This window comes from Penicillium macrosclerotiorum (assembly GCF_028827735.1).
Source record: "Penicillium macrosclerotiorum strain IBT 26536 chromosome Unknown utg000008l_segment0_segment0, whole genome shotgun sequence".
Classification (NCBI taxonomy): domain Eukaryota; kingdom Fungi; phylum Ascomycota; class Eurotiomycetes; order Eurotiales; family Aspergillaceae; genus Penicillium; species Penicillium macrosclerotiorum.
In genome coordinates, this window is record NW_026643087.1 from 295,251 (window position 1) to 320,808 (window position 25,558).

General features: G+C 50.7%; 10 protein-coding genes across 10 annotated transcripts; 5 read left to right on the forward strand and 5 right to left on the reverse strand.

Annotated features, from left to right (window-relative positions):
* Window positions 1–96: 96 nt before the first annotated feature.
* Window positions 97–1,276, reverse strand: N7462_008299 (fungal specific transcription factor domain-containing protein; the record flags this gene model as incomplete). Its single annotated transcript, XM_057080014.1, has 2 exons — window positions 97–1,093; window positions 1,191–1,276. 2 exons carry the CDS (start codon window positions 1,274–1,276, stop codon window positions 97–99), a joined length of 1,083 nt encoding a protein of 360 aa, XP_056930342.1.
* A 2,114-nt stretch (window positions 1,277–3,390) lies between these two features.
* Window positions 3,391–4,053, forward strand: N7462_008300 (uncharacterized protein; the record flags this gene model as incomplete). The annotated part of the gene is made up of 1 exon (XM_057080015.1): window positions 3,391–4,053. The coding sequence occupies one exon, from the start codon at window positions 3,391–3,393 to the stop codon at window positions 4,051–4,053; it is 663 nt and encodes a 220-aa protein (XP_056930343.1).
* Window positions 4,054–4,342: 289 nt separating this feature from the next.
* N7462_008301 (uncharacterized protein) lies at window positions 4,343–6,348 on the reverse strand (the record flags this gene model as incomplete). The annotated part of the gene is made up of 6 exons (XM_057080016.1): window positions 4,343–4,641; window positions 4,728–4,987; window positions 5,063–5,679; window positions 5,736–5,946; window positions 6,018–6,097; window positions 6,208–6,348. 6 exons carry the CDS (start codon window positions 6,346–6,348, stop codon window positions 4,343–4,345), a joined length of 1,608 nt encoding a protein of 535 aa, XP_056930344.1.
* Window positions 6,349–7,536: 1,188 nt separating this feature from the next.
* N7462_008302 (uncharacterized protein) lies at window positions 7,537–8,785 on the reverse strand (the record flags this gene model as incomplete). Its single annotated transcript, XM_057080017.1, has 3 exons — window positions 7,537–8,424; window positions 8,486–8,537; window positions 8,679–8,785. The coding sequence occupies 3 exons, from the start codon at window positions 8,783–8,785 to the stop codon at window positions 7,537–7,539; spliced, it is 1,047 nt and encodes a 348-aa protein (XP_056930345.1).
* Window positions 8,786–9,275: 490 nt separating this feature from the next.
* Window positions 9,276–11,773, reverse strand: N7462_008303 (fungal specific transcription factor domain-containing protein; the record flags this gene model as incomplete). Its single annotated transcript, XM_057080018.1, has 2 exons — window positions 9,276–10,387; window positions 10,450–11,773. The coding sequence occupies 2 exons, from the start codon at window positions 11,771–11,773 to the stop codon at window positions 9,276–9,278; spliced, it is 2,436 nt and encodes an 811-aa protein (XP_056930346.1).
* A 971-nt stretch (window positions 11,774–12,744) lies between these two features.
* N7462_008304 (androgen-induced gene 1 family protein) lies at window positions 12,745–13,863 on the forward strand (the record flags this gene model as incomplete). Its single annotated transcript, XM_057080019.1, has 7 exons — window positions 12,745–12,822; window positions 12,895–12,932; window positions 13,015–13,038; window positions 13,106–13,298; window positions 13,357–13,408; window positions 13,465–13,624; window positions 13,677–13,863. The coding sequence occupies 7 exons, from the start codon at window positions 12,745–12,747 to the stop codon at window positions 13,861–13,863; spliced, it is 732 nt and encodes a 243-aa protein (XP_056930347.1).
* Window positions 13,864–14,434: 571 nt separating this feature from the next.
* Window positions 14,435–15,228, forward strand: N7462_008305 (presequence translocated-associated motor subunit PAM17; the record flags this gene model as incomplete). The annotated part of the gene is made up of 2 exons (XM_057080020.1): window positions 14,435–14,974; window positions 15,052–15,228. 2 exons carry the CDS (start codon window positions 14,435–14,437, stop codon window positions 15,226–15,228), a joined length of 717 nt encoding a protein of 238 aa, XP_056930348.1.
* Window positions 15,229–15,955: 727 nt separating this feature from the next.
* N7462_008306 (elongation factor Tu) lies at window positions 15,956–17,185 on the forward strand (the record flags this gene model as incomplete). Its single annotated transcript, XM_057080021.1, has 1 exon — window positions 15,956–17,185. The coding sequence occupies one exon, from the start codon at window positions 15,956–15,958 to the stop codon at window positions 17,183–17,185; it is 1,230 nt and encodes a 409-aa protein (XP_056930349.1).
* A 1,852-nt stretch (window positions 17,186–19,037) lies between these two features.
* Window positions 19,038–20,157, forward strand: N7462_008307 (enoyl-CoA hydratase/isomerase family protein; the record flags this gene model as incomplete). Its single annotated transcript, XM_057080022.1, has 4 exons — window positions 19,038–19,360; window positions 19,416–19,526; window positions 19,587–19,943; window positions 20,007–20,157. The coding sequence occupies 4 exons, from the start codon at window positions 19,038–19,040 to the stop codon at window positions 20,155–20,157; spliced, it is 942 nt and encodes a 313-aa protein (XP_056930350.1).
* A 1,117-nt stretch (window positions 20,158–21,274) lies between these two features.
* N7462_008308 (cation-translocating P-type ATPase) lies at window positions 21,275–24,595 on the reverse strand (the record flags this gene model as incomplete). Its single annotated transcript, XM_057080023.1, has 1 exon — window positions 21,275–24,595. One exon carries the CDS (start codon window positions 24,593–24,595, stop codon window positions 21,275–21,277), a length of 3,321 nt encoding a protein of 1,106 aa, XP_056930351.1.
* Between the last annotated feature and the right edge of the window lie 963 nt (window positions 24,596–25,558).

Genomic DNA, 25,558 nt, shown 5'->3' on the forward strand with positions numbered 1-25,558 from the left:
TTTAACGATTCAAGAAACATCAGAGCGACCTAGTGGGTAAAGATAGATCTAAGTACTTAAGAGATGATCGGATTTTCAGATCGCTTGACAAGTACGTTAATCCCATTTCACACCGTCCATCTGGCCCATCTGTTGCACCCACGACTCAATGTCGAAATTTGACAGAGTGAAATCATCAGACATCACCGCACTGTCGATGTGGCTGGGTTCAAAAGATAACATGGTACCGGATACATGGAAATCTGCGGGACTTGCCGTGGTAGTATTAGACGGGTATCCGATACCCATCCAGCCTGAAGCAGCAGTATCCACTATCTGGCTGGGTTGATGAGTCGCAAGTCCGGGCGCTTGAAACTCGGGCTGTGATAAAGACTGCTTTTTGAGATGGCAGAGATTCAAAACCTGTAACGCTGAACTTGCTAGAGACAACCTTTCTTTCACCAGATCAAGACGATGTCTAGCCTTCTCGATTGCATGATCAATCCGATATGACAGAGCAGAATCTGATGGTGGGTATTGAAGAGTGATGACAGACAGGAAAGTAGAGGCGTCAACAGTGTAGACAGAGAGGGCATAGATATTAGAATACTGCGTGGCCATAAGGTCGAAGAGGCGTTCTTGTGCATCCAATATGGAAAGCGCCGATTCAATCGCAGCATTACGGCTGGCCAAATGTGTCTTTGAATGCGGTTTGTGTAGGGCCAGCAGGAATGAATGCGCGGCGGTTGCTATTTGTTGACGTTGTTTAGGAATGTGCGTATGGGTTAAATCCCAGGACGTGTCTGGGTTTACCACTCTGTGCACGGGAGGTAAATTTCTTAGTAGGGTCAAGATGCGTTCATGCAAATTCTTGACCCAACAATAATCTTCGAGATGGCGTACATGAATGCCTAGCGACATGGCTTCATGGATCTGCTGACAGACGGCGTACTGGAAAAGATGTGGTGTGAAGGATGAAGGAGGCTCATGAGAGAACAAAGCTGTTGGAATGGTTCTCGATGGATCTGCAGGGATATCGCGATCTGATGGTGGAATGACCGTACAATCACTGTTATTAATTGCTCGAGGTCGGCCAAGAGTAAAAGCCATATGGCTACCTTCATTAGCATGGGCTGTTTATTGAAGTAGGAAAGCCGAACCTATCCCAGGAAAATAATTTGATCCATAATCTTCGCTTGTATTCATCATACCACAGCAAATCAAGGGTCTCTTCCAGTGGTAATTGCGCTTTCTGGATGACCTTAGCCTGTCGGTGGAGTCCCAAATCTTGAGCCATTCTGTTCAGAATCAGACAAGGTTTGCGCTTTTGTTAGACGATGATATTGAAGCTAACCTAATTGCTCCACCTAAAATGTGCCATGCTTCTCTCCCACGACTGGAGTTTTTCAGCCACAATGCCCTCATAAGGTCATTCTGTACGGCGGTAATTGCAGGGTCATGTCTTCCCACAACACGAACGATTTCCATCCCCCTCGCAGAGAAATCACTAGAGAGACAGTCACGTTGAGTGAGACTGTCTATCCTTAAGGATTGAATAGAGGGCATGTTGAGTGGAGTAAACTGCAAGGCAATAGCAAGGACCTGGAATATTAGGGCTGGAAAGTAGAGAAGATCTCTAGACAATCCTTTGAGATGGCCATTATCTCTAGAATTATTATTGAGATCGCACCAGGAACTGTAGAGTTTTTCAAAGTAATACTTTTCCAAGAGGGCGAAATACCAATTAGCCTCTGAGAAATAGACTTCGATAAGTTCTCGGGTGATTGCGTGGGAAGGGATCATTGCACACAAATCAGAGAAGTTGCGCCATGTTTGCGATGTTAAAGGTGAGCTGTATGTGGAGCTTGGAGCCCGTAGCTGGCTATCACCTCCCATGAGCTATTCCATCTCCGTCAGCTACACAGCATTACCAAGAAAAGGATCCTACACTGACTTCATGCAGCTCCAAGAGCGTGTTTCCTTCGCTGGGCCCACTATATCCACTTTGATTCCGAATTGTTTGGTCTGTGAATATCTCTGAAGGTAAACCATCATTAATCGTTGAGGGTGGGCTTTGCAGGGGTGGTTGGTTTGTTCTGGAAGTCGATCCATCGTCGACGCTACGAGTGTATCGTAGTGGTTAGATTGGAAGACGCTGGCTGTGCACGGGTAGATGTGGCAAAGCATGATTTCAAGCAGCCACGCCAGCCCATACCTTTCTGGATATTCATATGTACACCTATCCGGGACATCCCTTCCTATGCACACGTTGCATGGCCTCTCACGGTCGCACTATCAATAATTCATTTAGTACTCAAGATGGCCCTCCTTCAAGAATACCGAGAGCTGATTGCCGGGCACCTTTTGTTTCCTTCGACGGCATTCTGTGCACGCCGTTACAGGGCGTTTGCGACTAGTAGGTACCAATGTGTGCATGGTATGAGTAAATGCTAACGATAGTCGTCTCGAGGAAAACGAGAGAACCTGTCGTCGAGGATCTGCAAAAAAAGTGTGGCGCGGTAAGTTATCACTTAGTCATCCTACAGAAGCCTCAGGTCGGCCAAATCTGTTGCAGCACCAGGATTGGTGGATATCCGTAGAAAGAAGAAACTGATACTGTATATCCGCCTAGATTAGTCATGTTTCTGCCCACCTAAATTGCCAGATAGGGGCTTTATAGCGATTCAGACCTATTGTGATTCCTATTGGTGCACCTACATGGCTTGACCATCTCTGTTCCGACAAAATCATTGTTATTGGCTCTCGACAAGTGACTGTGATGCACACAGCCAAGGGCATAATCCACTTGAGGTGAAATTCATCAAATAAATTGAGCTTGGTTCCATCTAGGACTAAGACGAGAAGTTTGCAATGGACGAGGAAGACAAGGGTTAACAGATTTAATGCGATGGAGATGAAACTTTTATACTAACAGAAATTGAACGACCCGGAAGGATTGAACTTGAAGATTATTGGTAAGACCTGGATTTCCTACTCAGTGAGCAAAAGCGGCGACGGGGTGAGCACTAGAACGGAAGGGGAGGCTAAGACTTGCCAGGCATTTTTGGGTATACATGCTCATTTATGGGAGAGAGAGAGTTCAGCTGTTGTTTTTCTAGTCGCACTTGTTAGTGTTCTATCCTATGGGAGTTCTGTGTTGATAGCTCAATGGTTCTAAACCGACTTCCATCCCTCTCCGGGGATCGTGATCCTTGATCAGTGGACAGTCCAGACTATGAAACGAGTAGTAGCAGCAGCAATTCTAGAAATAATAGTAGTTCTATTCCGTCGTTGCAGCGCAAATAGAGTGAGTGGCCTCGAAGCCTCACGATGATCGACATCCCGCTCTTCCCGCCTCCGCAGTGCATTTCCCGTTCCTCGCGTCCTCCTCCTTTCTTCCAACCCCATAAAATGTCCTCCTCAACGACCACCGAGCCCTCAGCCGCCATGCCGTCTCGTCAATTACTCCATACCTTGTTCAATTCCCTCGCCAACTCCCGCTGGACGCTAAGCCGCACACTGCGCAGCGACAACCCCCTCGACATCAACGGCGACCTGCGGGGCACCGCCACTTTTACCGCACTCCCCGGCCCCTCCCACCGCGACTGGCTCTACAGCGAGGAAGGCGAGCTTCCGAGCGGCGTGCGGCCCGGCCTGCCGCCGGGCATGCGCTGGACGAAAAAATACATCTGGCGGGGCAGCGAAACCGGGCGCATCAGCGTGTGGTTCGTCAAGGTCGCCCCGGGGCCCGAAGAGGCAGACTACCTCTTCCACGACTTCGACTTCGGAGACGCGGAGAGTGCGGTGGCAGGAGAACAGACAACCAAGGAGGGTGACTCCTCAGACGACTTCATCCAGCCCCCGATACCCCCGGCCATCACGACGTCGGAGGGGGAGACAACCGTGCTGGCGGCCCGCGGGAACCACCTCTGCATCAATGACATGTATCGCACTGCCTATGCATTTCGCATTCGGCCGGACACCGGAGAGGTGTTGAGCTGGGCCAGTCGCCATGTAGTCCGAGGCCCGAAGAAAGACCAGGATATCATCAATCGCTATGAGCGGAGTGAGTGATCGCGGGCGCATAACCGATAAACCGAATCGTTCCCCCACCACCACGCATCTGAGGGTTCAATGACACTCCGCTCTCAACTATCACAACACACACACATATAAATATCACGAGACCAGAGCCCACAGCAAGAATGGTGGAAAGAGGCCTTTTTTTAAACAAAGAAACACTTGCTTGTCATCACTTCCATAAAGCGTTATCTTGTTCTTCTTTACTGGCATACTACAAAAGCGCATCGCATTGCATTTCCATTCCCCGAATTGCCCCACTTCCCTGTGATGTCCGAATCCTTCACATGGTATACAAGAAATCCGGCCGCTTATCACCCAAGAGCTCGACCTCACTCTGGCCGAGGCCCTCAACCCAGTGGTCGCGCTCGCCGCGCCGACGCTTGGCGTTCTCCCGACGCAGGAGGACATACTGCAAGATTGAACCGCCAAAAAGGAACAGCACCAGGTAGCCAAGCACGACGCCGTGGCCCGGGTAGAAACGGGGCTTGTCCTTTTCACGGTAGATGTTGGAGGAGACGATACCGTTGAGATTACCCCAGCCAATAATGAAGCCGAGGGAGACCCCGCGTTTGTAGACCCCTACAAGGAAAAGAAAGGGGGCATCAGTCCTGATCAGATGAAGGCCGGGCGATGATGGAAGACCAGGGGGAAAAGATCGAACTCACCTTCAATATTGTTGCTAGACCAGGAGATGGTGTTCGCGATGGCCGGATAGATGCCCATAGCCCCCAGGAAAGTTCCCGCGTAGCGAGCACCGGGGGATTCACACCCCAGAAGCATGGCGAACCCGACCATCCCGAGGATGGACACGGCGATATTGCAGATACCACGCTGTCGGGTGCGGTCGGCAATGAAGCCAATCGAGATTGTCAAAACGGCGGCCGCAGCATAGGGCGGCACACTGAGCAGCTGGGCTTTGATAGAACTATAGCCTAAAGAGTAATAAAAAAATGATTAGTTCCAAAGGCCCGTGGACCGGCTTCTACAAGGAAAGAAATACCCTGTGTATGGAAAGATTAGCTTCGCGTTCCCTTCACTTGCATTAGCGAGGCCTGCAGGCGCACTCACAAGTTCACTGATAATAGTAGGCACAAACAGCGAGAACGCGTACAGCGATCCATCGGCTCCCATATAGATGATTGCCCCAGTCCAGGTCTTCCAGTCTTTGACACTAGCCCAGAAATACGACATCTTAAACTCCTCGTGCTCCGCGCTCGACTGCTGGTCCAGCGCCAAGCGGCGCAGGACACGCGCGCGGTCCTCGGGCGATAAGAAGGTCGCCTGGTCAGGGAAGTCATAGACACACCAGAAGGAGGCGACGCCAATAACGATCGTGGCCAGTCCCTCCAGGATGAAAATCCACGACCAGCCCGGTTTCCCGCCCACGCCATCCATCTTCGCAATGGCAGCGGCGAGCAGTCCACCGAAGGAGCCGGCCAGGGCAGCCGCAGAGAAGAAAATCGCCATGCGCACGCCGAACTCCGACCGCTTGTACCAGCAGGAGAGGAAGTACCCAACACCCGGGAAGAGTCCGGCTTCGCTGAGGCCCAGGAACCACCGTACAGCCATCAGGCCGGAATAGTTCTTGACGAGGCCCATGCAAGTCATGCAGATACCCTATTCAGTTTACAAAATGTCAGATATGAGGGCAGAGATAATTTTCGGGAGTGCACCACCAGCTGAGAGGGGTAAAGGATCGATACCCAAGCAAGCATGATACATGGAATGAAGATACTGGGCCGCAGCCGTTTCAGGAGGATGTTGGTCAAGGGTTCAAAGACGGAGTACGAGACGAAGAAGATGGTCAGGGTGGCATTATATTGGTCTGCGGTCATATCGAGGTCCTGTGAAAGTCCATCGATTTTGGCATTGCCGATATTGGTCCTGACGAGGGATGAGCCAGTGAGCTCGTGGGGGGGCCGGATGATCATTGTATATCGAAGCAACTCTCTTACCGATCAAGGAACGACACAAGGTAGAGCAGACTCAACCAGGGCACAAGGCGCAGATCCAGCTTCCAGAGAAGTTTGCGATCCTGTTCAAGAAGCGCGGTTAATAGCTGCAGCGATCGACGGGCCGACGTTCATGCCTGCAGGCGCGGGCATGGGCCGAAAGGGATGTGTTTGGGTGAATCGCCATGCATACAATCTTCGCTCTCTCTTCCTCACTCAGTCCCGCATCCGGGTCTTCAAAAGTGGCCAGCTTTCCTGAAGCATTGGGGTCGAGATCCTTCTCGTGATCCGAGAAGGACTCGATGACTGGCTTATCGTCCATCACGGAGGCCATGTTGGTCGGTTCACAGGCTACGGTTTAGCTAGGGGAGTCAGATGCGCTGTGCACGACAGGGAGAGGCTGCCGGACAGGGGGAGAGAGCAGAAGAAAAAGAAGCCCTCCGCGCCAGCATGGCAGCATAAACAGGGTCATCGTGAGCCGCGAGCGGGGTGTCCTCAGCAAGCGAGCTTAGCAATCCGCATACCGCTGACGAGGGTCCAACTACAGTATGTTGCGTCGGGCCAATGGGACCAGCAGCCGCCGAATCAGAAGACCAGGGTTGGAGAAGGGCTCACAAGCCCGAAGGGACTATTGCTTGGACGATCCTCCCTCAGCGGAAACCGAGTGGAACGGGGAGGAGAGGGGAGCCAATCCTCGAGGATCGGCGGCCAAGATACGGATACGATCAGCGCGGGGAGGCGGAGGTGGAGAAAGCCCGGGGCAGAGGAAGAGGCGCCGCTCTTCATCTTCTGGAAGGGCGGACCAGGGGAGAATTGGAAAGTACTGAGAGGATCGAAGATCGGAGCGTGGAAAGAGGTCGATTTCCGGGGGGTTGGAGGGTATGCGGCTTACTCTTGGTGATTATCCGACCACTTGGGGGGTTGCTGAGACGAATATAGACAAGCTCTTGGCTCCTTTTCTATGGCTTTTGTCATCCAGTGCCACTATTAGGGGGCCCCCCGCTGTTACCTCTATGACTACAACCACCACCACCACCACCCCATCACTGTTCAAATATCCGAGTACAGCAGTTAGGCGTATGGGCAGTTGGTATGTTCATCCCTTTAGAGGTGGACCTCTCTGTACGTTGCACGTTGCACGCTGTACGCTGTGCATTCGGGAGTTCGGAGAACCGAATTTCAGCACGCCAGCCCACTCGGCCGCAGAAGAAGTGCGGCCGGGAAGGCAAGTCGCGCCCGCAGCGTGAAAGGGGCTCGTGCGGGGCTTTGATTTTTTAAGTTGCAAAGGACCCGGGGAAACAGTCCGGAAGTAAATTCAGGGTGGGGAATGTTTACTAGAGCCCCCCTAACAGACCAAAATCAGATCAAAATCAGTGTCAAATTGCCTGCGCCGTATCAATGCTGAAAACAACTAAACCGCCCGCTATGTGATGATGACCCGTATAAATCCCTCCCCCTAACCTCCACCACAAATGCGCCGATTGGCACACGCAAAACCCTCATAACCAATCGTCGGACAAGGTCAAACAAGGGAGCATGGGTCGGGAGCCGTTTTCACCCAGACACCCTTGAGCTTCTCGTGATTGACCAGGATGCCACACGCCACGGCCGCCATTTTAATGGAATGAAACCGAATGGTGACCTCGTCCGCAAGGTCCCGCTCCCCAAAACATTCAACATAGTCGCGGCACCTTGACTCCTTCAGCACCTCATAAATGTCCTTCTTCAGGTGCTTTTGACGACGCGAACAGACAACCAGGCATCGAGTACGGCCGATCTTGGTAACCTCCGTTTCCGTAGCCGTGCTCATCAGGTACGTCGGAGTTGGGACGGGGCGTACCTCCACCGCGGTGAAGCCGATATAGAACCCCTCCTGCGCCACCCGGCGGAGGAAATTCATCGCTCCCTTCTGGTGGACGAAGGTCACCATGGCGGTCGGGCACCCAGTGATGGCCCAAGTATTCAACAGGGATGCGGAATAGATTGGACCCCCTCGAATGCGAGGCAGGATCTGACTGAGCGTGGCCGCGGAGGGCAGCTCATTGATGACCACAGTCCGGTACACATTGTCGTGACTGGGATCGGGGACATATCGCAGGCCCCACTGGAAGAATGAGTTGTCTCTCACGCCTTGAAAGAACGTGTTTGATCCGATCAAGGCCGCCTGGAACTCCTCTTCCTGGTCTGCAAAGATACTCGAGTCGTTCATCGCCCATTGCAACCAGTTCATCCATGTGGGCTTCCCAGGTGTTTGCTGCAGAGTCAGGTTGTGCCTTTTAGTCATGGACCTCTTCCGCGGCGGAGTTAGATTGTCTTTCATGGAGGCAGAACTCTGAGCCGGCTCCAAGAGAACTCGGGTCTTGGGGGGGACAAAGGTGCTGTCGCAAACTTCAAAGTCAATGGGAGAGCCCTGGGGATGAAGTATTAGTTTCAGCCCTGTAAGGTTGAAAAGGGCAGATGTCAATACAGACCTCCCGAATGATCGGGTCGTCTGATGTCGACTGTTCAGGCGACAAATTCTGACTACCAAGGAATGTTAGACGAGAAATGGAGTCAAGACACTCCACGGGCACAGCAACATGCAGATGTCGGCAGTAAGAACCACAATTGGAATATGACTAAAAGGTTTATAGGAGCCATGAGGAGATATTCTTGTCATCTTACCTGACGGGTTGCAGCGGAGGGAACTCAAATTGGTCCGCCGAGACGTCCAGGAGACTCAGCGTCATCAGCGGACGACGCACTTTCAGAGTGGGATTGGTATCTTCCATGTTGGTGGAACCTTTGTCCGGGAAATTGGCAACTGGATTGAGACGAGAGGGTCTGAAGATCGAAAGAAATGCGGGGATCCACAGAGAAAGAAGGTAAACAAGCAGGGCAAGGAATGACACGACGAGAAAGGTCGACGAGGTCTCGAGGGAAGGTGCGCTCATCATCACGTGTGACTTCAATTCTCGGTTCTCGTGTGGGAGTTACAGGTCTTGGAAATATGAACACCGGGAATTCAGTTCATTGCAAATGCTAGCGAGAAAGCGGAGAGCGATATGGTGATAGAGCAGGTGAGTGATAATCAAGAGAAGAAGGGGCAATGTTCGGCTAAGTAGCTGGAAATGATATACAGTTTAACGGATAGGTACATCGTATCACCATTCGACAGGTATCTAGCAAAGCGGATGAGAAGGTATACACCAACAACAACAAGAGCTGACAAGATGGAGCACGGCAGCAACAGCAACAATCAACCTCCAACGTCGACCAAATCTAGCCAAGAAATTCTCCACTCGCCAGAGCAATCCACGGCAGATTCTCATCCCAACAGTGCTGCACCAATTGCCGAGCGTTTTGAATCTGAAAAGGCCATGTCAGTGGAGAGCGCTTTGTCAGGTAAACAGTGGAGGATTGAGGGCTACATACCTGCTTCATACCAGACTTCTCGAGAACGAGGAACCGGTTCAACAGTCGAATCCGCTGGGATTGATCCCGAGACTCACATCCTGCGGTAAACAATGGAAATAGCGAACACACCTCAGTGGACGCACCGAGTCGCATGCGTCCCAATGCGCCAATAAGTTTACGAAGAGCATCCTTGACAGGAAATGAGTCAGGGGAGGATCCCAGAACACGCCGGTGGAGATGCAGAAGACCGGCACATCGAAATGCTTCTTCGGTTGCCATCATGTCATCACCCTCAACCCCCAAATGATGCTCCGGGTTGGCATGGGCGCGCTCACTCAAGTCATCAAGATCACCAAGAACCGCCTGGGCCTCCATGACCATATCCGCGGACGGGTGCCAGCCGGGTCTGAAATTACCAACCTCGTCAAAGCGCTCATTGTCACATTTCTGGACCAATTGTGCAAGACGGAGAAGAAACACGCCAGTGCGAGGAGTGAACCCCGTGAAGCAGTCTACACAATATTCATCATGATTGCTAGGACGGCTACAAGCCGCCAACACGGAATCGTACAGCATCAAGGGCGGACCTGCTTGGCGACAAGAAAGAGCCCCCATTGTGTCAATGTACCCAAGCCAGCGGGCGAAGAAGGCTCCAATGCGATTCCCTGGTTGCGCGATGCGATCGCTTCGCGCCAGAAACAAATCACGGGCGAGTTTGAGATGACTCTGCCACGGGATAGGGACCTCAAATGTTCCGGGGCAGACGATCTTTAACGACAAGAGCAAGATAGCCGTTGCCAGATGGCCATCGGTGATCTCTTCTTTGGAGGCTTCCAATGCGACCCGTAGCGTTGGGAATACATCGCTGACCCAATGTGCGATTCGGTTGGCAGGCTCTGGGTGTCCCAGATAACGGGCCCGATGGCTTGCTGAGTACGCGAGCAGCAAGTTAAGAAGATTAGGGTCATCAACGGCCACTATTCAGTCAGCATACGAAAATAGGAACAAGATCAATCGAAAGGGAATCTCGAAAACTTACTAGACGGCAAAACCGACATAAACGGGTTATTATCACAATCATGAGGAACAAGCATTTTAGATGTGTGGTTGAGAAAGTGATGAAAATATAGCAGATTGATCGGATTCTCCAAGAGTGTCGCTGGAAGCGGGGAAAGGTATCGCGGAATATTGATTGGAACGGGAGCCGCATAGTATCCACTGAAGTCAGACTTCTGCAACCCTCCATCACCCTGTGCAGCAGGCGATGAAGTCTCGCTACCCCTTCCACGTGAGCTGATCGAGTTGAGAGCTGAGTTAATATCAATGGCGGCGTGGTCATTGTTTAAAGCAAGATCTCGATCTGGACGTCCACTATCAAGCCCATAGTTGTCGGTGACACTGGTCAAATATGCCTGCCACTTGCTCTGTGCGGCCAAGGAATCATTTGCGCCTTCATCGCCTTCTGTTATCTCGGTTGAGAAAGTCTCAGAGGCATGGAATGAATGAAGAGACTCGGTATGTGGACCATGTGTTGAGGCGGGTGTTGGTCTATCATGACCCGGGGATGGCGAGGCATTAGAACCAAGCAGCAAAGCGGAGAGGCCACTTTGACCTGGGAGCTCGCCGGAATGCCCATCCGAGTTCACTGTTCCATTCATCTGAAATCCGATGCCACTGTCATCTCGTCCCATGGAGCCTCGGTGAGATGGCAGTCCTTCATTCTGATTTGGAAATGACGAAGCATCGGATGGGTGGCTGGTCAGGTCCACCGAGTTACGAAGGTATGAAACGGGCTGTGATACTGAATTGGAGTGAAATGCAAATGCGGAGAGAGATCTAAGACCAACTGCCTGGTCTGCAGCCGGAGAGAACGATCCATGGAAAGACTGTCCAAAGGGAAACTGAGAAAGTGATCCTGAAGACGTTGGTGTCAATGGAGAAGGCTCTAACCAACTGGAAGAGTATTGTATATCTCCCTGTGGGGGTGAATTTACCCCGTCAGATCTTGGATGAGGAGGGTTGGGCGAGTCAAGAACGCCAAAAGTGGCGGGTGTGCTGGGTGAAATTGCTCCCGGAGAGCCCACCCCTACAGGTCGGAGGTTCACGAACCCATCTTGGGGGGCATGGCTGAGGGATGTGGGTATCTGAGCTCCACTCACAGTGCTGGTTGGCATACAATCAGCAAACCCAATCACGGTGCCCCCGTAGCCATTAGACATGGAGGTTGGCGAGTCAACCGAGGACCGCTTAGTCCGGCCACCCCAGTTCAAGCGAACGCTATAGTCGCATGCCTCTCCTTGCCGTTGGCAGTTGAGACAAGAGGGCTTCTCCTCGCCACTGCAGGCTTTGATTAGATTGCTCATGGAGATCTAGAGAAGGGGATTGGTATATCCTTACCACTTTACTTTGCGGGCCTTACATGGCCTAGGGGATGTCGTTAGTCTGGCTGCAGCATATGGGCTGTGATTTCAAATCAAAAACTTACCAGCATCCTTTCCGACTCCTACGCTTGGGTTCTGGCGCGCCAGGACGTCGAGGGCGAGGCATTGCACCTCGGAACTATTGCGAGTGATGCCCGGCGCCCAGCAAGAGAACGGCGCACAAAGACAAATAAAAAGATGAGGACTCCAAATAGCCCCAGGGTTCAAGTTCGGGAATGCCGCAGCCATGCATAAAACGACGAGCAGCTTGATCAAGCGCCTTCACGGGGCTCCCTGGTCACAATTGGTGCGCTTTCGGCGTTTGCAACTGTGTTGGCCCCAAGTGGCGACGAAACGATAATCGACGAGACACCCACACCTAGTATACAAGCACATCGAGGTGTGGGAGGGAGATGTGCCCAAGACAATCAGGGTCCAGCTGCGGGGGCAGCAATGAGAGGCTCTTTCAACTTATCTGCAGGGATCAATGCCGAGAAACAATATGGCAGATGACGATCGTGATGATTTCGCGTGGCCGCGTCTGGGGATGGAAAATCCGGGGAAGGTCCCACACGATTTGACAGGCCTCTAGAACCCTACAATGCCTTTTCACTGCACACAAGCGTGGAAAAAAGGGGGAAGAAGCCAGGGAGCGTGACTTTCACGGAGCAGATTCGTATCTGGAGGGCGTGAAAGTGTGGGGAAAGCGAAAGATAAGGCTGATTCAGCCGGAGGTCGGGAAAACCCGCGGTCCGGGACGGCATACCGCGGCTTACCGGTCACGTGGCGTGCGTCATAGCGCGGTGCTCGGGTGCCAAGGTTGCCCCGATAGCCTCCGTCACCCCGACCGTCCGGGGTTCTTGCTGGTTCCTGACAATCTCGAAACAACCAAAACTCAAACCGCTCGTCCCGTCATGTCCCAGCCTTTCTATGAGCGGCATCCGTTGCAGCGGATACCCAGTCCCTCGCGGGGTATCTCTGCCCTGATTCATGTAAGTCCTCCGTGTTGTCCCGTGGTTCGTTGCTTATCAAGATGGGGAATCGCCTGTTGCTAATGTCGGTAGGTAATTGGGCTTGCAAGCTTTCTATGGTCTTTCAAATTGTATGTCCCGTCGATGACACTCCGGGCGATCTGTGCCAGACCCTAATTTACGTAAAAACCCACACTCACTGTTCCCACACAGCATGCATGAGAACCCGAATCGAGCGTAGGTTGATCCCCAGAGAGGAGGGACACTCACCGGGGTACGAGCCCTGCTGATCAAATTTTTCCAGCAACGAGGCCTATGGCTGGCACTTTCAGTACTTGACCGTGATCGGTTTGAGCCTATCTACGCTGACGTTCGCGTTTGCCTTGGTGGCCGATGTGACTCTGTCGCGACGGCTGTTTTTGATCAAGAACCTGTTGTCGGTCTGCAGTGCGCCTATGGAAGTGCTCATTAGCATCCTCTACTGGGGTTTACGGGTGGTAAGTGGAGACTCAGAATCTCTTTGGTCTGATTGACCCATCTGACCGACTTGGCCAGATCGATGAGCGATTGGTGCTCCCAGATTGGGCCGTGATTCCTCTGCATGCTGGTACGTTCCCACATCGTAGCGGCTCATGCCGAGCAAGAACTAACACCTACCGGCAGATATCGGCTTCCATGCCGTCCCGGCCATCGTAATGATGGTAGACTTGCTATTTCTGTCACCCCCGTGGACTATCACAGCTCTCCCCTCCTTGGCGCTGTCTGGAACTATTGCTTTCGGCTACTGGTTCTGGGTAGAACAATGCTTTTTGTACAACGGATGGTGTGTGCAGAATTTTCGCAAACTGAGAGTCTAGAGTACTAACTTGTGACAGGTATCCTTACCCAATTTTTGAGCAGCTACCCACTACAGGCCGAATTGGCCTGTTCTCCCTCAGTGCTGTGGTGATGGTGCTGAGTACTGCGACCCTGAAGTGGCTCTATGGTCGACTGAACGGGTTCGGGACGCCCAGTCCTCCTAAATCCCGCCCCGGAGACATCAAGCGAAAGGACGGATTGTAAAATTTCGGTCCCAGTGTTGGCTATGATCCAGTGCTCAGATGAATAACGATTATGGACCTTGGGAATTATTTTTCGGCGCGACAGAGTTCATAGAATATGTGACGACGTTTCAAACGGATACATTAGATTTGTATGCAATATATCTCATTTTGTGTAATATACGTAGTTGTTCGTGTACGGGGTGCACTAGATTTAAAATGAGTGCTTCTAGGACGTCAGTCTCGGGGCATGTGTGTAAAATATACATGTACATATTTATACCACTACCGGGGCATTATATTCAAGAGTAATGAATATTACAAAGTCAGAGATGTCTGTAATTTTCTTCTATGATTTTCGGCGGTCTTCACTCGGATAAGCTCCCATGTGCCTCACAAGAAGAGACCTAGCACGTCCTGCTTGTTTTACCCTTCCGCGGAGCTTGCGTCATTGGGATTGGCTGGAACTGTCGCGCAGCTCGGACCTGCTTACATAATCGAACTGCACGCCAACTCGAAGTTCCCTGGAAACAACGCAACCTCTGGTTGAATTTGACTCCGCGGCGATCCAAAAAGTCTCCAATACCGTAAAAATGTCAGTTCGTTCAGTTTTCAGCGGCCGTGTCGGCTCCAATGCCGTCGGCACACTCGTCCGTCTCTCTCCATTCGTCCAGTCCGGCTCGACAGCATCTCAGCAACTGGCGCGCCTGCACTCCACCTCCGTCCGGCCAACCTCATGTGTAGCACAGACGCCGGCAATCCGTCCCCATGTCCGCGAAGTTCCATCTTCCTTCACTCGCCAATCTGGCCTGCGGGCGCAGTCTACCTCGGCAGCGGCCAAGGATGAGGTGAAACTCGATTGGAACTCGTTCTTCAAGCTTCGCGCATCTCGCCGCCGATACTCTTTGGCGTCTTCAATTGCCAGTTCTCTCTTCACCACTACACTCGGCGTGCAAGTCCTATCATCGCAGGATCTGGAGTCTCTAGGTGCTCAGGTGATGGGTCTGGACCCCTTTGTCGTCCTCGGCATGGCCACGGCGGCCTGCGGTGCCGTTGGTTGGCTGGCAGGACCATTCGTCGGAAATGGCGTCTGGGGTCTAGTCTACCGACGGTACAAGCCTTCAGTAGCTACGGTAAGTCTCCTGCTCGTTGCGAGACTTTGAAATTCAAGAAGGACTTTTTCTTAACCCTTCTACCTCCCCTGCCATAGAAAGAGAAAGAATTCTTCGACCGTATCCGTCGTTTCCGTGTGGATCCTTCGACCAACTCGATCGCCAATCCCGTTCCCGACTATTATGGCGAGAAGATCGGCAGTGTTCAGGGATATCGACAATGGCTCAAGGACCAGCGAGCATACAACCGGAAGCGTCGTAACTTCATTGTCTAATCTCCTTTTTCGGTTTGGTCTGAGGCATTGGCATCGTTCTTTCATTCATTCATGTTTATAAGCTTGGCCCTGCCTGAAACGCCCCACAGTTTCAAGGCTGCTTGGTCTTTTTCTTCTTTTCTATGGATCGGTGTTTTGCTTTTCGACCTCATTAGCGGCGCGGGCGAGCGGGGGATTCCATTGTATTTGAAAAATCTCTTTGATAGCGCCAAATATTTCTATTCATCTCCCATAAATCCAAGAAGGGGTCTAGCTTTCCTTTCCGAGCATGCACGCCATTGGGTTTGGTGGACGTCGAACCTGGAATTTCAATTCTGATAATTTCATGTCACAGAAAATTGATAGTAGCTCGGCAGCTAGAGAGGCATACATCGTCAATCAAATCAAACACTGAACCAATTGAATCAAAGAAAACGCAGGCATCCAATTGATACGATCATCAACAAATGTGCCTTGGAGAGAATCAAAGAAGAAGTCAGGACATTTGGAGGATGCGGATGATGAATGTCCAGTGACCAGCAATGGACCTATTATACGAGACGTATTGTGTCCCAGATGCTTCCAGAGTGGATATAGAAACCGACAAAATGTGTGCGCGGACAAACCAGGGTACGTTGACCTTGTGCTGCGTGCCGAGGGATCGACGCTGCGCACAGAACAAAATAAAAAGAGAGAAAGCAGCCCCGCATATGCCTCTGGCATGTCCTACAACACACTTATGCTCACCATGTATCCTATATCGAATGCTGGTAGCATGTCCTCGCGTCGCAAACCCTATGTCAACATCTGTACAATTGGCCATAATGGCCATGGCAAGACAACACTGACGGCTGCTATCACTAGGACGTTGGCCGCTAAGTTCAGCTCGACGACCATGATGCCCTACGAGAAGATTGAACACGCACCCGAGAAGAAAGTCTATGGTACCACCATCCGGGCCGCCCACGTCGAGTATGAGACCGAGACTCGCTGCTATAGTCACGTCGACTGCCCTGGTCACACTGATTACATCAAGAACATGCTCAGCAGCGCGGTGCAGATGGACGGCGCGATCCTGGTCGTGTCAGCGATAGACGGCCCGATGCCGCAGACTCGCGAGCAGATTCGACTGGCACGACAAGCGGGCGTGCCGAAAATCGTTGTCTTTCTGAACAAGTGTGACCTTGTTGACGACGAGGAACAGCTTAAGCTTGTGGAAATGAAAGTGCGTGAGCTGCTGCACGAATACGACTTCTTAGGCAACAACGTGCCGATCATCAAGGGTTCGGCGCGGAAGGCACTGGATGGAGTCGGCGGGGAGCTAGGCGACCGCGCGATCGTAGCCCTAGGCGAGGCGTTGGACGCGTACATCCCAGCGCCAGTGCAAGTGGTGTCTCGCCCGTTCCTGATGGCGGTGGATGAAACATCCTATCTGCCTCGTTGTGGCACCCAGGTTGGTGGCATGGTGGCAATAGGGCGTGTGGAGCGCGGCATGATCAAGGTCGGCGACCAAGTCGAGGTTGTGGGCTTCGGAATGACATCTTCGACAATTTGTACGGGTGTTCAGACGTTCAAGAAGCAGTTGGACATGGCCCATGCAGGGGAAAACGTGGGTATACTGCTACGCGGCCTCAAGCGTGAGGACGTGAGGCGTGGTTGTGTGCTGGCTAAGCCAGGCACGGTCATGGTAAATGCGGATTTCACAGCAGAAGTCTACGTGCTGGATATTGATGAGGGTGGTCATACCAAACCGTTGCCTAACCACAACCAGCTACATTTCTACTTCCATGGGATAGAGATGAAAGGTTCTATCTCGTATCTAGAGAAGGGGAGGGAAACGGCAAAGCCGGGCGATAACCTATCGGTCACGGTCAAGTTGATTACGCCGATCGTAATGGAAAAGGGCCTGCATTTCGCGATCTATGAGAATGGTAGGACCCTCGGCTTCGGCGTCGTTGCGTCTATCCTCGATATATAGCCGCTGTAATCCTTATTCTCTCCTCAGATGCCTCCATGCTTCTCTCGTGCGCGCACGTTTGGTTTTTTAGACACGTACAGGAATCTTTTGGTTCTGAAGAAGGCCATTTTATCCTGTTCATGGCCGGAGTGATGCTACGGGTCGCTCGCCTTTATTGAGTAGTGCTGTGACACTGCCCAATGTCCTTATATTAGAAGAGATTCTTCAGATAGCTTTTCTGTTGTAGCCAGTGGACTCTGCCATCTCCGACATAGATAGTTCCCTGAAGTTGTTTGTGTCATAGATAAGCTTATGCGTGGAAGGAGCCAGGTCTGGGGCCATCTTTGGTTCGACCACTTGTGATTGATTGTTAAGATTCGCCTCCCGAGGAATGCTAGCCTGGGTAGCAGATGTATTGAAGTTTTCAAGTGTAACTAATAGGGGCATGCCGGAGAACTCCCGAGATAGTACCTTGGCGATGGGGCTAGAGAATCTCTCGAAGAGTGTAGTAAACGATGGGATCCAATGGAAACCAGTAATCAAATTTCGTATTTAGATTTTGCCAAATTCTTGGCCAGTTTAGTTGTCTTCTATATCTAAGTTGTGATATATCCGAGGAGAGATATCTCGGGCTCGGGCTTACGCTTCTGTCGGAGAATTCACAGGCTTTACTAGAATGATACGAGAGGGGAATGCTTGACACCCAGATCTAGTACTTGTTACCGGGTTTCTCGCAGTGAGATACGAATTTGAATATAATGCTTGTTGACACTGGTTCTAAAATGCCTGCGCCCAAAGTAAACCAAAGTAAACCTCAACATTTGTGATAATGTCTAACTACCTGAATACCTAGCGGGGAGTGTTGAACATCCCCTATCACGCTGACTAGCGCGTTACGGCGCTGTATTCCGAGTATACCCGGAATCCTATTTAACACATGTAGGGAATCGAGTATTTCTGTAATCCTCGGCCGCACAGCGGAAATCATAAACAAGAGCGAAAAGAGCATACAGAATCGTGATTCCGCCCCCCCCCCCCCCCCCAAATTACAACACTGGAACAACTCTTGCGAAAGATTTCAGAGCTTCAGCAACTTCAATAGATCATCTCGTGTTCAGTCGAGCCGCTATCTCATAGAAGATCTATTTGATGGCTTGGCGAAGGGTCCGTGGAATTTGCTGGCCACGTTGAATGCCGATACATCATTCAATCTTGCTATCTCAATTTGCAAACCGCAGAACTCTTATAAGTCCAGTACTCGTAACTCCTGTTGGAAAACTATTTTACTTTCATCGCAGAGATTGTGCTTCGCATTCTTTATTCTGCACGTCTCCATCACATATGCGGTAGCAAGGAGTGTATGCAAACAACATGTCCTTTAAATTCACCAATCGGTATACATCCTTGATCCAATTTTAGTACTACAGGGTGCTTACTAATCAGTGATTTCATTCGGTTTTTCAAATGGCCGAGAGAACCCTCGGCGAAAAAATCGGAGCTCTTACTGCAGCGCTCTTACTGTACAAGGGAGGAGATTACGGGGTGGCTTGGACGAATGGCACGAGATCTATTTAAAGGGTGAAGACTTCAGGATCCTGTACAAATGCTTGCCCTGCCGAGATATGCCTCCAGAATGAGGATGATACCATTGATAGCATAATCACCCAGGCGCCTTGGCGCCCGCAATTGCGGGGTCCCCAGCTTTATTTGATGCCAGCCGAGCCGAGGTCGATTCTTCCTTACCGAGCGCCCTGTTGTTTCATATATTATAAACGATATTCAGTCTCTGGAAAAAGGATAGAGTTCATCATATATTTACTCACTTTGACTTATCAGTGTTATCAAACAACGCAGCTCACGGACAAATCACAAAATGATATTCGATCCAGTCCCCATCGAGCTCCCAGCCTCATACGAAAAGGTCCCAACAAGCGGCCATGTCACTGTTTCACACCATCCCCCGGGTACACCAACAGCGACACCCGTTATCATAGTGACACTCAATCGACCGGCAAATAGCAATGCGTTTACCTCACAGATGGTTGGGGACTTTGAGAAATTATATCCCATGTTCGATGTCGACGAGCGCGTCAAAGTGATTGTCCTAACTGGTGCGGGAAAGGTCTTTTGCGCTGGAGCAGACCTAGACATTGGATTCAAGAGACCCCAAGAGAGGCCCGCCGATCATCGGGATGGGTAGGCATCTCCTCTGTCTATCCTTGAGAATGATTCATGTTAACGATAATTGAAGTGGCGGACGCGTCGTACTCGCCATCCATCGTTGCCGTAAACCAACAATCGCGGCCATGCAGGGTTCCGCTGTCGGAGTGGGAATGACCATGACCCTTCCAGCCATCATTCGGTATCGTCGCCTTGTCTTGACGTTGACAAGAGACCCATACTAAACCAATTTCTTTGCTAGAGTTGCCTACGCGAAGGGTAAATATGGGTTTGTTTTCGGTCGACGGGGTATCGTTATGGAATCATGCTCATCCTTTTTTTTGCCTCGCTTGATTGGCTTCTCCAACGCCAGCTATCTCGTTAGTACAGGAGGTATATTCCCACCTACTTCAAAGCACTTTGGTGATCTATTCAATGAGATCCTTCCCGAACCGTCGCAGGTTCTGCCTCGGGCACTCGAATTAGCAACTGAAATTGCGGAGAATGTCAGTCCAACTTCGCAATATCTCAACCGTGAAATGATGTGGCGAAACCCAGGCACTGCGGAGGAAGCTCATCTCCTGGAATCGAAAATTATCTGCCACACCTTTGGATCGGAGTCAGTACTTCCTATGATACCTATTTCTCCCAACGCGCCATCGATTCGCTAACCTTGCAATAGGGACCAAAAGGAAGGGGTCAAGTCGTTCTTTGAGAAGCGAAAGCCTCAATTTGGAGCCAACTTGGATAATGACCCTCCTGCTAGCGTGCCCTGGTGGATGGAAGTTGATACTGGCAGGAACCCCAAGGCAAAAACGCCTGCCAAGCTTTAATCAATGTAGACCACATCTTTTTTTGGTCCACAGTCTTAAATTTAACCAAGGACTTGGTTCCATAGATAAAATATTCAACGCGGACTTGCATCGGTATGAGAACGGCAATTCTAAACCCTCAATCTAGGTGATCATCGCTGCTGCGTAACACTGTAGTACTAGAAGTAAGAATGCTGGTGAATAACCACTTGAGAGAACCTGAGTCACCCATGCAAATAGTAATGCCGACCCTCCGGGCTGATACGCGGCACATTAGCCGGATACGATCCTCGGGGCAATGGTATTTGTTACAATAGAATACTGCTATCAAGGTAGTTGTCTGTCAAATAGGCAAGAAAATAAATGAAAGTCAGAACAGGATCGTTACTGAATCTTGAAGGGATTTCGTTCAAATGTGGAATTTTATCATTTGTTATGAACTGTAAACGGCGGACCTGTGAATTACTAGACGTGGTTAGTTTTGCCGTTCCAGGCTTAGCGTCCCGGTACGCTGTTTTGTAACCTCCTCCGTAGCCTAGACATAAAAGACCCGACCTTGGCCTTTTTAGTGTTATCAGTACCAGATGGAATCCCGCCAAGCAATTCACAAAGTAGCTAACTCACTTGTTAACGTAGTTCCCGCATGAGAGGGTCACCCAAAACATCATACTAAACGCGATTCTCCAAACCATGATATATCAACGAGTTCAAGGTTTGATTGATTCTAAGTATACAACGATCTCTTTGTATAAGAATTAGTATAGCCTAGCTTACATACTCAGAAAATGGGGACGGAGCATTCTAATGCTGTATAATTTCATATATTAAATGCTCGCGTACGGCTGCTGCGCTGGGTCAAATTTGCATCTGGCCGAATCAACATGTCGGTTAACCGGGCCAAGGGTACCCTGCTGTGCCAAGAAAAATGGGCAAAGAACACACGTCTGGTCTTGAACATGAAGGATAGTCTGTTCCGAAAGAGAGCTAGCAAGGGATACGAATGGAAGTGCAAAACGAGTTCCATTCACACCTTGATGTAAATATATACTCCATCTCTAACGCAAAGGTTCACCAAATTACCAATTTCCTCCAGCTCTGACACTGTTGTCTATTATCCCATTCACCCCAATGTAGCTTGCTACCAAGCGATTTGTGCAATGGGTCCTTTCGGCCAAAGCCGCACCGCAAGTTTGCGAATTTCATCCATGCAAAGTACTCCTACTGCAAGAGGAATTGGCAAGAACAAGAACTCCAATGGCACCGATCCAGTTCCAAAGATCTCCTGAATGCCCGGCTCTTCAGTCACAAAGATGGCAATCGAGAGACTGACTACCATACTGGCAATAAGCCAGGGGTTGCGGCGCTTCTTCCGTATCGGATCTGCCTGCAGGATCGAGAGTCGCTTGTTTCTCACACTCAAGATATTTCCCCATTGTAGGATAAGTAGACAAATGAAGTAAACACTTTGGCCAACGGTATTGAAATGTGTGAGCTCATCCTGGGTGTAACCGTTAAAGCCGTCAGAGTACTTTTCGAATGCGAAAAACATCGCGCTGGCCGGGATACCGGCGTGTTTCCAATAGTAAAGAAAGTACATGGAGTGTGCACAGACTGTTTGCATGACTCCCATGAAAAGATAGCTTTGAATGTAGACCTTCAGGTTGATCAAGTGGTCTTTCTTGTGATTTCGAGGGGGCAGATCAAGCAATTCAAACTCTTCTTGCTCCATAATGAGAGAGAGGGAGCAGAACAGATCTGTGAAAACACAAATGATAATCATCAAGAAGGACGATAACGGGAGAGGAACACCAAAGAAAACGTTGAGAAGGACAGGCCAAATTTCTGACCAGGAGCCCGCAGGGAGTAGATAACTGATGACCTTTTGAAGATTCTGGAACACCAGTCGCCCGAGACGAATCGCTTCGATGATCGAGTCGAACTTGTCCATCAAGATCAGATCTGCTGCTTCCAGGGCCACGTCACTGCCAGTGACCACTGCAACACCAACGTCCGCAGCCCGAAGAGCGGGTGCGTCGTTCACACCGTCACCAGTAACTGCAACGACATAATCACGCGCTCGAAGCTCATTGACGATTCGAAGCTTCTGGTCAGGCATAGTTCGACCAAAAACAATCTCTTGGTAGTCACAGACAACGTCCCAGTCCTCATCGGTCAATTGCGAGATTGAGGGGCCCTCGAGGAGAAGGCTTGTCTGCGACGAAGCAAAGTCTGTCTCGGTTGAAGACCTACTCGAGTTCCACCCCCGTCGCTGCACAACAGTCTCGAATGTATCAGGTGCGGCGGTTCCGCTGAAGATACCGATGTCCCGGGCAATAGCAACACCAGTCAGGCCGAGGTCGCCAGTCACCATGAAGAATCTTGCTCCGGCACGTCTACAAGATGCAACTGTGGCCGCAGCTTCTTTCCGAGGAGGATCGATGATTCCAAACATGCCAATCAGGGTGAGATTGGCGATTCCCTGGCTATGAACCTCGTCGCTGAAGGCGTTGGTCCCGAGGGATTGGGCAGGGGTGTAAGATCTTTCACACAAGAGAATAACTCGTTGAGCCTTTCGTGACATGCCTTCCTGGATCTCGAAAAGCTTCTTCCTGGCTTCGGCATCCAGAGCTCGGACACCATTTTCAGCGTAGGACCAATAAGAGCTGCAGTATGGCAAGAGGATATCCGATGCGCCTTTCATCAGAAGTAAATAGCTTTCAGGTTTGCTATCGACACCAGGAGTCTTATGTAGCGTGAGCATCCATTTATTTTTGGAGTTGAAAGGAATGCTGAATACTCGTTGGTAACTCTCGTTCAGGCTCTTGACGCACCCCGGCTGGGCTTCTTCTGCGAATCGCAAGACAGCGCCATCAGTGGGATTGCCCTGGATATTACGCGTGGTGACAGGATCCTGGATGGTACTAGGATCGAAGATGGCGTCATTGCAAAGAATAGCGGCTCTGTGGAGATTGACCAAAGGCTCAACGTTCTTCTCTTTGATTGTAGCGAAAGCTTCCTTGGCCAGAAAGGTCTTATCCGTAAAGGCCGTGGTACACACACTCATCCGGTTTTCCGTCAATGTACCGGTCTTATCCGAGCAGATGACATTCACACATCCTAGTGTTTCCACAGTGGAAAGGCCCTTCGGCAGAATGTTGTTATTTTTCATGCGGGTTGCAATCATCATGAGCGTGAGGGCAACTCCAACGGGCATTCCCTCCGGAATAAACGCGACAACGCAGCCCATGACATTGTTCAGCATAGCTACGACATCCATATACTCGTGATGGTCAACCCGTAGCCACCCAGCCCAGGTGAAGAGAAGAAGAGACGCGAGGAAGACAGTCAGACAGACGATGATCTTGACAAAACGAGTAATTTCTTGCTGGATCAGGGTCGGCTGCTCCTTCACGGAAGTTGAGGAAACAGTGATATGTCCCATGACGGTATTTTTGCCTGTCAGGACCACTATGCCTGTGGCACTTCCGTTGGTGATCATTGTCCCCATCAAGGCGATATTACGGCTCTCGAGGAAATTGCTGTCTGTCATACTAGTGGCTCCGTCAACTTCCTCGGATTCTCCCGTGAGCGTCGACCTGTCAAAACGAGTGTCCCCAGAAGTATCAACCAGGCAAAGATCCGCGGGAACTTTGTTGCCCACGCTGAGCTTGACAATATCTCCGATGACGACATCGGTCGAAGGAATCCGGACAGGCTCTCCCGATCGGATCACGGTGGCCTCGGCTGGGACTAAATCCAGGATTGCCTTCATGGTTCGAGCGGTTGACCAGTCTTGGAATGCTGAGAACGAAGCTTGCAGGAAAATCACAATCAACACAAGAATTCCGAGCCCAAGATTATATGCTTGCGGGTCCGGGTCACCGAGTGGACGCCAGCAGATGAAGAAGATGATCACACCGATCCAGAGAACCGAGCAAAACCCCCCGAAGACATATTTCAGAATCCTCTTGAGGTAGTTTGGTCGGACGTGAGGCAATGCATTCTTTCCATTACGAGACAATCGCGCCGCCGACTCAGCGGGAGAGAGACCTTGCAGAGTGCTCTCGAAGTGACCACAGAGCGCATCAACAGTCTGTCGATGGAAATCCAGGCCCTCAAAGTAATGCGAATCGTCCGGGATCTCCTGCTTCCCTTTCCTGGGACCTTTCAGATCGCTTTCTCGTTTCTCCCGAGTCTCAGATTCCGAGATCTGGAAACTCATGCGACGAAATTCAATGGGGAGGTTAGACGCCGAACGAGCATGGCTGCGAGATCGCGAGCGAGAGATTGATTTGCGGTTCTTGGATGAGATTCGACCCCGCTGTATAGGGTCGCGCTCATCGGGTCCAAAGGAAATGGCAGGCTGGGTGATGCTGACACCATATCGCTCTGTCTGAGGCTGGCTCGCATTGTCATCGAATTTGGAGTCAAGCTGCTTGCTTGAATCCTTTTCATGCATGCCAGGAAGGAATGCCAGGAAGGAAGAACAGCGGAAGACTCTGATTAGGAGAATGAGAGAATATCCAAGCCTTCTAGAATCGGAGATCAAAAAGAAGTTAGCCACAGCCCTACAGGGCAGTTGATGCACATGAGGAGATAGAACCACATACGGCAATATGCAGGTCAACAATCAGGAGTTCAAGCGTTGGTATACAATGTGCAAGAGTACTTCCTTGATGGACGCGGGTAGTATCTCTTATAGATCCCTGTGTGCTTGTTCCATTTCATGTTGTAGCGGGCCGCTTTTGAATTTTTCTTTTCTATTTGAAGTTGCTTTTACGTCAAACTCTCTATTTACTGGGGCATAAAGCTGACAGTTGAGAGCCCTAATAGAATTTGTTACTAATGCGTACGTACGGGATAAGGCAGGAAACCCCCCAGAAAAAGGAATGAAGTCGAACGTGATCTTAATATGGGGGCGATGTCGGGGGAAATCCCGCCTCGTGTAGTTAATCCCCACCCACACGAGATCTAGATCGAGCGAGGGTTTCATTCAGGGGGGACTGGCGAATGAGTGTGCTCTTCATGGTCAATGTTTAATCTTCGGTTGGAGATGCCACTAAAAGACAAGCTGATATGCTGCGAGCACGAGAAATTAATTTCATCCAATTAGTTTCTCCAGGTGGGGTCATCGTGTCAACGTCTGGTCCAATCTCAACGGTCCCGCATCCAGTGTACTTCGCTGCGCTTTCGGCGCCTCTTGAAGAATCGACCTACAAAAAATCCCTCATTATATTGCTAAAGGTGCGAAAGGAATCAGCATCAATATGAGCTTTTTATCCTACCCAATAGCCGTACCTATGATCGGACTAAGTCTCCATTGCAAAGGTGGCGATTAGCAACCCCTTTGCGACGTCGGGTGTAACTCTCCAGAAAGCCATACTGAAGGGAGATTTATAGTTCTGAATCAGCCGTATAGCAA